This window comes from Limulus polyphemus, unplaced genomic scaffold, assembly GCF_000517525.1.
Source record: "Limulus polyphemus unplaced genomic scaffold, Limulus_polyphemus-2.1.2 Scaffold25, whole genome shotgun sequence".
NCBI classification, from domain to species: Eukaryota; Metazoa; Arthropoda; class Merostomata; order Xiphosura; family Limulidae; genus Limulus; species Limulus polyphemus.
In genome coordinates, this window is record NW_013665635.1 from 1450532 (window position 1) to 1464130 (window position 13599).

A 13599-nucleotide genomic window follows, 5' to 3' on the forward strand; every position below is an offset into this window, starting at 1 on the left:
CCAATACTAACATAATCTGATCAAACATTTTAAATGAATGAAAAATCCAAGTTAGAATAGAGGTGTCACACACATAAATATGCAATATAAAAAAAACAAAAGAGCCAAGTAATGAACTTCATCATTACAATGGGCAGGTTTCAAAATGTGATCTTGATTTTGTTGCTTATACTCCAACTCTTTCCTTAGTTGTTCCACCACCAATTTCTAAAAGTCAAACAAAACATCAATGCATCAGCATTCACTCTCAACATATTGGTCTAGTTCATAGCTTAAGCCAGCCTCAAATGCAAGTACGATTAGTTAGCTCTACAACTCCATCATCAGTCACACAGAAAGTTACTTTACCTGTAAGTTTTTACATATTCACTTTGTTATCAAATTTCTTTTAAGCTCTTGTGAAACTTGTATTATATATCTAAATATATATACCTATGATTATACATGTATAGTAACTAAACATTTGATATCGTTAACCTTTGTATCAGATATATAAGTCTCTGTGATATGTAGTTTCCAATTTTATCTCTCTGAACTTCCTGAAAATCAGTCTTTATTTATTTTCTGTTAAGGACTAGAATAATTTTATACTGCAAAACAAGAAAAGATTTTCACAATTTATTGTGAAATATCCAAACATATCAAATCCTTGATATCTGTAAAAAATCATAAATTTGTTTAAAAATGAAGTTGAGCCATTTAAACCTATATCAAAAAGGTATTTGTTGATTTGGTACACACAGAAAGAAAATATATTTTATTCTGATGATTTTCTTGAAAATTCTACACCCTTAGAACTGATTATTCCAACACACACCTCTGCTGACACTATAGCTATTTCTCGATCTCCAGAGTTCCACTCTTTGCCCATTTAGGCATTGAAAATGCTTGATCCAGTATTTTATATCCTACACGAATGTCCTTGGCAAATTCCAATTTGCAAAATTCTCCACCAACTTCAATGCACCCTCTATCTAGGGTAATGCAAATCAGATAATGCAATCACTTTTTCTTGACAAAGCATTTGGCATGAGTTTCTATAAACATGAGTGTTGTGATTATTCACGGTTTACATTGTGACTTTGAATGTGGTTGGCATTACTATGATTCTCTCTTCATTTATATTTATAAAATAACAACAACAAAAAAAAAAGGTACTGACAGGTATGAATTCCCGAGTTAATGTTTCTACTACGGAGGCCAACAAGACTTCTTCCACCTCTGCTACCTGGTGTTTGTCAATGGCCAGGGGAAGGGTCACTCTCAGTCTCCGTCTCGCAATGGATCATATGCGGACCGAGGGTGTCTCTCCAGGGGCTTCTGAGGCAGCTTTTCCAAATTACCTGGGACCAGCTGGGAAGAATTTAGACACACTTTTTCCAGCTCCTTTTACTAGGTTGGCCTCAACAGAAGATCATCTTGATCAACCCCTTCAGTTTTTTACTCGGGTTTGTAAGGTTTTGGGGGTCTCTTCTATTGCATTTGACTACTCCTTCCTTGTTGGCAGAAAGGACGGCAAATGATTACTTGTTTTTTTCCTCCTCCTGGTATTGTTGTTCATGCTGGGAGATTTGTCACTCAGTTACACGATGGGATAGCTATGCCTTGTCCCCCATGTTTATTGGAACAGCATGCTTTGGCTTATCAACCACCAGGAGGAGGTATATTTAGATTCTCAATGTATGGATCCCCTTTTGGAACTGTAGGGGGTCTAGAGTGGAACCTGTGATCACTTTAAACAGATAACAGCTTTCTCGGATTCGTCTTGCTCTCAAGACCATCCTGAGGTATTTATCTTCAATCCAACTTTTGTCAGAAGCCTATCAGTGTTCCCCTCAGCAATTTGAGAACAAGTTGAGGATTTTGCTGATGTCTAACACAGTCAGATTGTCTTCTTCAGTTCTTTCTCTGGTTTGTTGTTGGGATTTATTGTGTTGAGACGCTTTGTTATAAAGTGTTCTTTTACTGTCTTTTGCCCTCAGGGAGTTACAGGAAGCTATTTTTCTCTCTCCTATGTTGTTTGCTGGAGTTCCAGAGACGTTAGAATCATGAATTAATTCAGCTTGTTTACATTCTTCTTTATCGTCGTTGGCTTCTCGCCTTTCTGGCACTAATTTGGGAATATCAGCTCATAGTGTTTCCCGACCCTCTCCTTCAGTTCCCAGGTCTATTGGTTCCCATAATAGAGTCCATCCGTATTATCGACGATCTTTGGCTTGGGCAGACTGTCTACAACGGCATTGATGACTATCCTGCAGGCAGGGGAGCACAATTACATCACTTACTGGACATCTGGAGTTCTTTCACCAGGGACTCATGGGTACTCTATGTTCTGGCTTCAGGGTTGGTCATTCAATTTAACTCACCTCCACCATATTCTGCTCACCCGGTTGCCTTTTCACCTCCAACAGATCTATAGTGAGTGGAGCTTCGTTCCCAGGCCATGAGAGAGTTGTTAGTCAAAAGCGGAATTCTAGGATTTTACTCCCTTTTATTCATTGTACCCAAAAAGACAGGAGATTGGCATCCAATCGTCGATTTGTCTCGACTTAACCAATTTTTAGATCCTCCCTGCTTTACAATGCGATGACACTTTGTGCCAGGGCTCTGGATGACCAAGTTCCATGTTACCAATGCTTATCTCCATATCTCATAGCAGAATCTTCCCAGAGGTTTCTCAGATTTGTGCATAAGGGTCAGGTGCTGCAGTTCAGGACTCTACCTTTTGGTTTTGCATCAGCACATTATGTCTTCTGCAGAGTTGTTCCAGCTTTTTTTCATCATCTGCATTCCTTGGGTACACATTATTATATGAATGACTGGCTCCTTCTGGTACCATCCTGTCAATTAACAGAACAACACTCTCAGATTCTCCTTTCAGAAGCCACAAAAGCAATATCTAATCCATCTGGGTGTGATTTTTAATACTCACGTAAGTCGTGCTCAACCAACCCCTATCAGGCTTCAAACCATGGAAAGAGTCATCAGGCTTTTACTTATGTATCCTACTCATACTGCACAGATGGTTCTCTCTCTTTTGGGGATATGGGCATCCCTCGAGCCCCACATTACTTTGGGACAAGCACATATGAGGTCACTTCAGTGGTCACTGTGTGACCAATGGATCATGCATTCATATTCTTTGGATCATCCTGTCTCATTATTCAGGAGCAACTTTGTCAATTGCAAATGGTGGTTGGATTGGAACAACACTACTATTGGGGTACCCATTCCATCATCTCGTCCCGAGATCCATTTGTTCACAGGCGCATCTCTTCAGGGATGGGAAGCTTATTTCAAGGTCAGCAGTACCAGGGTATTTGGATGGAAGATGAGTCTACCCTCCATATCAACTTTCTCGAACTCTTTGCAGTACACTGGCAAAGGTTAAGGTCTGTCCCTCTTGAAGGGAAAAATTGTCATGATATGTTCTGACAATTTCATGGTGGTTTTTCAGATTTCTTGTCAAGGAGGCACACATTCTCTAGACCTTTCTTTTTGTAAGTTGGATCTTCTCTACTGGGCTCATTTTCATCATATCAGTCTTGTAGGCTGTCATGTTCCAGGAGGGATGAATTGAATTGCAGATCACTTGTCTCGACCCAACCAGATTCTTCCAACAGAATGGATGCTATATCATGAGGTTCTTCAGTGGATTTGCTCTCAGTTCGGGTCTCCAATGATTGATGCCTTTTTGACTCATTGGAATTTTCAACTGCGGTTGTTTTGGTCTCTAATACCTCATCCTCAAATGTTTGCAGTAGATGCATTCAGTCAGGACTGGACAGGTTTACATCTGTATGCCTTTCCCCTGATTTGGCTATTGCCTGGGGTTCTGACTATGGTTCGTTCCACTCTCTATCGAGTTGTCTTGGTTGCATCATATTGGCTAGCTCAAACCTGATTTTTGCTTCTTTGGTATCTGCAGGAATGTCCACCTCTTTCTCATTGGCAGTCTCTGTTGAGACAATCTTGATCAGACATTATCCACCCAGATGTTCGGAAATTCAATCTTCATGCTTGGGAGTTATGTGGTCCTTTGGCCGACATATGGGTTAAACTTCTAAGGTTTCTGTATATTAAATATCTCTATAGGCCAACCAACGGAAATGGAATACTTATCATCAGTGGTGTATTAAAATGAATTTAAACCCTCTTCATCCTAAATTATCTACCATATCCCATTTTATGAATTGGGTATTTGAGAGGGGTCTTGCTTCATCTATGGTGCCTTTATATAAGGCATCCTCATCCACTATTTTTTGGTATTCTAATTATTGAGAAGTTTTTGAATCCTCAGTACTATCAGGTCTACTTAAATCATTTCGTATTCTTTGACCCAAACAACCTTTTCAATTATAGGAATGGGATTTTACAGTTGTTTTACATGCATTGTCTCATCTTCCCTTTGAGCCTTTAGCTTTGTGTTTTTTGTTTCACCTTTCTCTTAAATTGTATTTTTTGTTGTTGTTGGCTTGTGGATGTCGTCAGTCGGAGTTTGCAATCCATGTGCATCAGACTCTTTATCATTACACATTTGTCCTGCTTTACCCCGATAAGTCTTTTCGTCCCAAGACTCTGGCAGCCAGGGAAGGGGAAAGATCCTTCTCACCAATCCATTTCTCACCTTTATGACCACTCCGATCCTGATCATTTATGTCCTGTTAGGGTCATTGTTATATGTGGCTCATACTAACTCATTTCGAGGTAGTAGGAATTGATTGTTCATTCATTGGAATTCTTCTATTTTCTGTGATTTATCTCCCATTACCCTTATGAGGTGGTTTCATAAATTTATTCACATGGCCTGTAATGGATCCTCATTACAGGAGAGGAATCTTTTGCATGTCACATCTCACCAGATTCATCATATGTTTGTGTCATTAGCTGCCAGGTTGAACTGCCCTCTGGAAGATATTGTGTGGGCTGGTTTGTAGACTACTCCTAATACTCACTACTTACATGATCTGGCAGTTTCCTCTTCTGAGGGTTTTCAACTACTACCTATAGTTATTTTGACCACATCTGTTAAATTTTAACTAGATATTAATATTTTACTCAATCATATACTCTTTTATTTCCATAGTCCCTTTATTTTTCACTGGATCCCACTCTTTGGAATGTTGTCCAGGCAGTTATGCTTTCTCTCTTCAATTCCGCACTAACAAATACTTTCACTATAATTACTACAGGCTGCAACAGGCTCTGTTAAAATGGGATGTTCCATAAGACTGGATGGTATTGCCTTATTATTATGGACTGCCACTCATGGACTATCATGAGTAAAGCTAAAGGGGATCCTGTCCATTCCTGCCAATATTCAGGGGGGTCAGTTTGCATTTAAAAATGTAGGGAACTTGATTCACTTATTGCACAGTTTCCAGAGCACTGTTCCTCAGGAACTCCCCAATGCATATTAACCCCCCTAGACTCTATTACTGGATCTCAGGAGTCCTTACACTCCCAGTTTCCAGTTGCTGGGGTGGCAGATAGAGGCTTTTCCTCCATAGTGTTTGAGTGTGTTCTTCCACTCTTGGAGAAGGGGGCAAAGTTGGGGTCCTCCTACTCGGATCCCTGGATGTTTTTCCCAGATATCAGTGATTCCGGTTCAGGTTTGACACAAAACTATCCAGTTTGGGGGGTGCATAGCCCTTCTCTTTGATCTATGTCAGTTTCGTATATTGTTCATGAAAGGAGGTGCACTATCTCCTCATAATTCTGAAAACTTGATTGGGGAGTGAGGATGAATGTTCATAATTCTGGACCGGATGAGTTTTGTTACTTTGGTTGAGTATGGCATACATGATCCCGTCATTCCGAGCCCGTGGTGGTGCCTTTTGGGCTTCTTCAGGTGGAGGTGAAAGTTTGTCCACTTTGCTGTTGCTTACTTTTTGTCTTGATTCCGGTGGTGTGAAATGCATCACTCTATGGCTACAGGTTGGGATCCAATCAAAAGTATATATATATATATATATAACATTGCCACCAACGTAGGATATAGGTACTATGACCCATTAATTCCAACCCTGAGTTGTGGAATCTTGGCTATCTGGTTGGGGCTGGCCTATACTGACAATTACTCATATTCTATTCCATCTTTCATATAGGAACCGAGTTCCAGGTGAAGAGCATACCTGTTCTGGATGTAGTGTGGTTCCCCTGTACCATCTTTTATCTTGGTACACTTCTGTTCTATACAGACACTTTCTGTATGGTTCATGCCTGCACTGGCCACTCCACCTTATCAATGTGGGATTCTAGCTATAGTGTCAGCAGAGGTATGTGTGTTTTGGAAGCTAACATTTTCGTAAACTGAAAATGTATTTCCAATAATACTTACCTCCGCTGACACTCTCCTGCCCTACCTCTCCACTACAAGTTGGTTTATGTTTTGAAAAAATTATTACATTATCTGAATGAGGTGCTTATATACAGTACCTAGATAGAGGGTGCATTGAAACTGGTGGAGACTTTTGCAAATTAGAATTTGCCAAGGGCATTCGAGTGGGGTATAAAAGATTGGAGCAAGTGTTTTCAATGTTTAGATGGGCAAAGAGTGGAAAGCCTGAGATCGAGAAATAGCTGTAGTGTCAGTGGAGGTAAGTATTATTGGAAATGCATTTTCAGTTTAGGAAAATGTTAATATATTTTAATTTGTCTGATTCATGTATTCAAAAACATTTCCTTACTAACTATGAAACTCATCTTCATTAATTTACCTTTGCTTTATAAATTACAAAATATTGAGTGAATTAATATGATAAAGTTAATTTAAAGTAACATACACAATGAATTTTTTTGCTTACATATTGATATTATTAATTTTTATTTATGTAATTATGTGTATTTGTTTGTACACTTTTGTAATCTGACATACTGTAGTATATAGGTCAAAGAGAAATGAATTTTAAAACTATTATACCTGCTTCTTTGTTGTAACATATTAAAACTAATTGTTGGTGGTGATCGCTTTGGTAAGTTTTGTTGCCCAGATAAATTTGTTCAAGTTGTTACCATTTCAGAATTGTGTTTTTAGCTTCCAGAATTACATGGTTTTACAAGACATTCATGATGTACTCATTATTATAAAGATACTTTTAAAATTCATAAAATTAATGTGTTTACTCTATAGCTTCAATGTATTTATTGAGTAAGGGAAAAAAGTAAACTGGTACAAGTTACTTTTACATGTTAATATAAAGGTATATTTTGCCCATAAACCAAAGGGCTGGACTGGGGCTTGTGGGGGAATGCATCTTTCCCAAATACAGTTTTGCAGACTTTTGCAACATCCGATCATAGTGTGAGCCAATTATTGGGGAACACTGCTTAAAAAGTCTGATTTTTCCCATAACAAGTGTTATTTGCTAAAACTGAAATATTTAAAAAACTTTAATGGCAGTTTTTAATATCCATTTGTTAATGATACCTTGTTCATTTCCATTTTAATGCTGAATTTAACTATAGATAAGTGATGTTCACCAGATAGAAAAAAAAAAAGTTAATATTACACCCTTTACTAAGGTGTGTATGATGTGTAATAGGTGCTATTATATTTTGTTTCTTACAAATTTTATCAAACTTATGTACATTTACATGATTAGTTGATGAATTTTCATGCTTATAATGTTACGTTTATACTTACATATATGTAATAATGTTTTAACATTTCAATTAAAGAAATCTTATTAATCAGTAAAAAAAAGATATTAAGAAACATAATATGATTTTACTATTGTACTGTTGAAGTTACATCATTTTCTAGTGATAAATGAAGAAATGTAACTTTTCAGTACATCTCTTGTAAAAGTTTTGTTTGAATTTCAAACACAAGTTTATTCAATAATAATTATCTAAATACATATAGGTACATTTGATGAACCAGCAGCTAAGCTAATTAACTAGGCTTGTGAAAGGAGCTTCAGCAGTTTGAAACTAACAAATTTGAGAGAAGTTGTGAACTTATGTTCAAATCCCATGCTGTGAAATAGACTGTGGATCATGATCCGCTTGTCATTTCTTTTGTTTGCTTGCTGATTTGTTGAAGAAACTTTTGCGTGATTTTTATTTTATTTTATAATTCTGATGTGTATTATTAGTAGCTAGCAATTTTATAAGCTCTTAATATTTTCACGCACAAGATACATGAATTTAATAGTAAGCTTAAATATTAAGATTATTTTATTGCAAAATATTAAAATATACAGAAATAGACATGCTATGAATGATTTTTTGCATTGCTGTTTTAATTTAAGTGGCAGCAGCTTCGTAAATATTGGTGAGATGTTTTCAAAGGAAAGGTGGAAAAAAGTTTGTGACATATGTATAAAATTTACCTTAGTATGTATGTAGATAATTAGAAGTAAATTCTAACAATAATTATTCGTACATGTAAGTAATTTATTATTTACAAAAGTTGGATTGAAAAATTAATATGTGTAAAGAGACAAGTGTTGAAGCATTGAAACTTATTGAATGTATTTGAAATTTTAGATTGGTATGAAATAAAAAAAGATTTTTATTTTGAAACCAAGAAAGTTTCTAACTGTATTTGTTTACATGTAAATTTGGCCACTAGCCCAAATATCTTCTAGTCTGCAAAATACATATAATGTAATCCAGATTAGTTTACAAGACTATAAACAAATGAAAAACTTTTGTAAATGTACTGTTATTGTTTCAATAACATTACTTTGTTTATAAAATGCTAGAAGTTGTTTTCAGAATTTGATTTTAGGTTAACTCTAGAAATAATATTTCCTTGTTTGCAGATTCAATTTCATGGTAAAAAGCCTACAAGTAAATCAAGTTCATTTCTACATTTACTTCCTCAACAAGCTGAGAAACATGTGATGTCCACTCTTGTCAACAACTTGGTGGCACCTGGAACCAACTTAACTCTAAAAACTCAACTAGGCACAGCAGTAATTCTTCCAAACAAGTCAACCACTGACCATTCTGCTGAACAGCAGAAATCCCAACCACTTCTAGTGGTACCATCAATCTCCTCTCATAGTGGAGAAAGTCCTCGCATTGTTCTTAACCTTTCTTCACCAATTAGAATCCCACAGTATCCACCTCCATTAAATAAAGTTACAGTACCTGTGGTAAGTTCTTAACTGATATTGTTACACCATTTTTTGCTAAATACAATAATAAATCATCAGTGAAGAAACTTTTTGTTTTATTTTTCATAGTAAATTTTCATCCAAAAGACTTGATTCAGAATTATTGTACACTACATGGCAGTACATCTCAGTTGGTAGAGCAGAGACCTTTATATTAAAAATTCACTGTCTGCTCTACCAACTGAGATGTACTGCCTTATGGATTGTTTGTATCCTCTTTTATTGCTCAAAAGTAGAGTACGCAATACATACTGATTTTTTTGTGAATAAGCTTTGTTGTAAGCTCATATTTTAATATCACAATAAATACTGCATGTTGTCATTGTAGAAAAATTACTATACAATGTCTTTCATTTATTTTTACCATCATGTCTTTTCCCAATCAAATTCTGATTATTCCCAATAAATAGAATATAGAAAAAAAAAACAACTTTATTCAGTTAAGGAAAATTCTGTAAATTTATTATTCTCCATTTCTTGATTCATGATTAGAAAGTAGTTTTTTAACAAATGATGTTTTATTTTGATGCCCAATAAACAATGGTTTTGAAGTACATTGTAGAAAGACTTAAGACATTTGCATCGCTGATAGCACTTACATCTGCTAGTGACAAGTTGTATTAATTCTGTAATAAATTGGTATGCATATAATTAAGCATTTTCATGGTAGTTTGTTAAAACCACATCACAAAAGTATAAGATCTAACTTTGTTAACACTATACGTATGTTTAAAATGTACATAACTTGAAAATTTTTGTGTTTGTTTGTTCTTAGGTGGTAAATAATCAGACAATATCTCTATCTAATAATAATGTCATACAAGGAAAGTCAAAGCCTGTGATAATTTCAACAAGCCAACCACTTACCACTTTGAAACCTGCTAGCTCTGTTTCACAAGTAAAAATTGTTGCCCCTGTGCCAAAAACAACCCCGAAAGAACAACAAAAGGTATATGTATGTTGTTTTTTACTTTTGTATGTAATTAATTAAAATGCTTTATAGGAATTTTAAAGAAGGACAGTTTTTACTACTCAAATTAAAATTTTGTCATAAATACTTGCTTTAAATACATTCAAAAAATCTGTTAAAGAAACTTCAAGTTTTGGTATGGTACATTACCTCCCCTCACATAAATAGCTATTCCTGTTCAGTGCTGCCCTCTATATGCAATAAAAACTTTTACACATGCCACAAGCATTTTATTTCCCCTCCATTGGAATTGACTGATTCCAATGTGTCTCACATGCAAATCATTATGTGTCAACTCTTCACAAATATGAGTGCGAGATACTCTCATGATGCATGTGACTCCCTCTATTCAGTTCTACCAAACTATCATTTCTCATTTGGCAGTACTCGTGTTCAAACGTTTTTTCTTTTGGTGCTCTTTATGTGAATCATGATTTTAATAGTTTAATTTCCAAAGTGGGATTTATTCATTATTATTTTTTCTTTACATTTAAGAAATCTTTTAATTTAACTTACATATTTAACATTCAAGACTTTTGCTTGGTTTACTTATTTCAACCATGAATTCTGAGGTTCATCTTCCCACTTTAGGTGTTATACCTCTAGCACTATTTTCACAGGCTACAGGTGGGGGAAATCCATTGTTGGATTTCTCTGCTATTATCCATCATGAGATTGATTGTTATGTGGGTATATCTTCTTCTTCTGAACTTGCCACACTAATATTCTTTAACAAGCCAAACCTGTTCAGACCAATGAAGATTTGATAGCCTTTTTGCATCACTAAATTTTGCAGTGTTTTTCCCTACCCCTCCTACAGAAATAGCTAGGACTAATATAGTATTTTTCAACATGATTTCTCAGGTATGTTAGGTTTTATCCAATTTCTCATTACCTCCATGTTGACTCACTTGTTGTCTTTGGTTCTCACTTTACACATGTGGTTTCACTGTAGTTGGGATTTTCTGGGTCATGATGTGACTTTGTCCCGGGTATGTTTACCACCTCTTTCTTTTCGGGAGTTCTGTATTTTCTGTGTGATATGTTTTCAATCATGTATATGAGACTTTGGACTCATCCCTGTCTCCATTCCAGGGGTTTCTCATCTCGTTGTTTTATTCAGAGATGTTGTCAACAGTACTGGAGACAAACAAAAGGGGTCTGGTCCAGTGGGAGCTCGATTTTTTTTTATATTGTTGCTCTTTCACTACAGTTCCATGGGTTATTCAAGTTTTATCAGAGGGACTTGTCCTACTGTTTCTTTCCCGACCTCCTTTTGTCCTTTGCACCCTTTTCTTTCCCCATGACTTGGGATCCTGCCACCAGCCTTCACTTGTCCGACACAGTGCAAGATTTTCTGTCTCTACAGGCTATTGCACCTGTTCATCATCTTTCTCCAGGCTTTTCTTCCAGCCTGAACTAGGTTTGTCCTGTCTCATTCTAATTTTCAATCTGCCCATTTTACCACCAGAGTGTTTCTCACCCTTAGGTGTGCTTTTTCTCCAGGTTTATCTATGACAAAGAAGAATGTTGCGAATGCTTAGTTGCATATCCTGATATTTCATCACTCACAACACTCACTTGGTTTATTTTCCACAGGGTGGTTTCTCTATTTTGCACACTGTCCTTCAGACTTACTTGTCCATGTTTCTATTAGTGTTTATTTTTAGTTAATTAATCACATACCTAATCTTGCATATTTGTATTTAACTCACATTTCTTTAAAATATTTTATATGTTGTCATTTTACTCATGACTAAAATTACTTATTTCATTTTGATAAATGAAGAGATATTCTTTTCAGTCACATTAGTATTGTTTTTTTGCATAAATGTAAGATTTTAGAATAAATATACTAGTGAAGAATGTTTCAGCTTTTAATGTTATTCAAAGGCATCTAATATCATTAGCTGAAGCTTAACATTGAATAAATAAACATGTACTTCATAGCTGGTTTTGGTTTTAAATACAACCGATTGACAATATTTATAGTTGCTCAAAGAATGCAATAAATCTTTATTATGTTGTCGTGAAACTGGAACTAACAGAATTTATTCATAATAGACAAAAGACTATCTCAGGGAAATATAAAGTGTCCTCATAAACATTTCACAGATACAGAAACTTGTAACCTTATTTTTTTGTTCTTTGGTTTATTATATTGTGTAAAAGATCACACTTAAAATTTTAGTACACTGTTTAAAATTTTGTATTTTGGAAATATGCTGTATATAGTTAGTTTTATGAATGTGCATTTTGAGTTGTCTGTTTTTTAAACAAATCAAGTAATTTTATTATTTTACTCTACATTAGTCTTTGGATTTATTAATAAAGGTATACAAAATTTCTTGTTTCTTACTCTCATCATCCAACACAAAATATGCAAACATATATAAGACTTATTGCAGTTAAAAAAAATACTAAAAAAGAAATGCTTATATGTTTTTTCATATACATAGAAAAACTACTTGATTTGTTATAGCTATATACAAAACTAGAAAGGAAAAACAATTTTTAGGATCATGTGGACATGCTAAGAAAGAGAGACTTTGAAAAATTTGAAGTAATTTTGTTATTCTACAAATTAAGCTAACTTTCAGTTTTTACTGACCAAATAAAACATTTTGTCATAAATACTTGAATTATTTCTTTAATCATTTCAGAAGTCTAACTTTATGGCTGCTCTTGGACTAGTGACCAAAGATACCTTGTCTGAACTTCAGAACAAAAAACTTGAAAGGAAGAGACGCACAACAGCAAACCCACAGTTCTCAAATGCAGCTCTTGAGGAGAAAAGAAAGAATGCTATTTTTTTGAATATGGAGGGAAAATGCCCTCCTTATAAAAGGCCTAGGGGTTAGTAAAGCACAATTGTTTTCACTATGCCTTTTAAAGATACGCATACATTTTAAAAAATTACAGTACAGCTGCTTTATGGTTACTTTTGGTAATACGGACTGGGTGGAATCCACCCACCCATAATAGAAGGGTTAAACCATCCAAAAACTGAAATATGATTTAACCAATACAATGAAAATGTTTCTCACATATGACTATATGTCAACAACGTATACATACATCTATTTGTAACCACAGATGATCTAAATATTTGAAACTTTGTCTAAGTAACAGATTTTTAAATTAAGTTTTGCCCTCCAGTGGCCATGCAGACTAGAAACTGGGTTTCCATACCCGTGGTGGGAAGAGCACAGATAGCCCATTGTGTAGCTTTGTGCTTAATCCAAACAAACAAACAATTAAGTTTTAACATGATTTAATTAATTATTTGCTCATGCATTTTTATTTTCGAATGTTGACTATCCAACATATGAAGTCATTTTGATTTTAAGATTACAAATACTTTTATGCATCAGAAAACTATCAAATTTCACTTGTGAAATCTCTATAACCTCCTAATATTCTCCAGATAATTATCAAAATTTTTTTTTGAAAAAAACAAACTATATTTTATCTGTTATTTTCACTATTGTATCTCTGTAT

At 35.0% G+C, this 13599-nt stretch overlaps 1 protein-coding gene across 2 annotated transcripts in view; it reads left to right on the forward strand.

The window, feature by feature from the left end:
• Positions 1-246: 246 nt before the first annotated feature.
• Positions 247-13599, forward strand: part of LOC106459022 (PHD finger protein 21A-like) — a 33769-nt gene continuing 20416 nt past the window's right edge. Inside the window, exons 1-4 of one of the 2 annotated variants that reach the window (XM_022385650.1) lie at positions 247-350; positions 8772-9107; positions 9904-10083; positions 12762-12954. In XM_022385650.1, the coding sequence (XP_022241358.1) occupies positions 288-350; positions 8772-9107; positions 9904-10083; positions 12762-12954 (772 nt within the window). In that variant the 5' untranslated portion in view covers positions 247-287. The remainder of the gene's footprint in view (positions 351-8771; positions 9108-9903; positions 10084-12761; positions 12955-13599) is intronic. The other variant, XM_022385656.1, reaches the window with a different exon arrangement.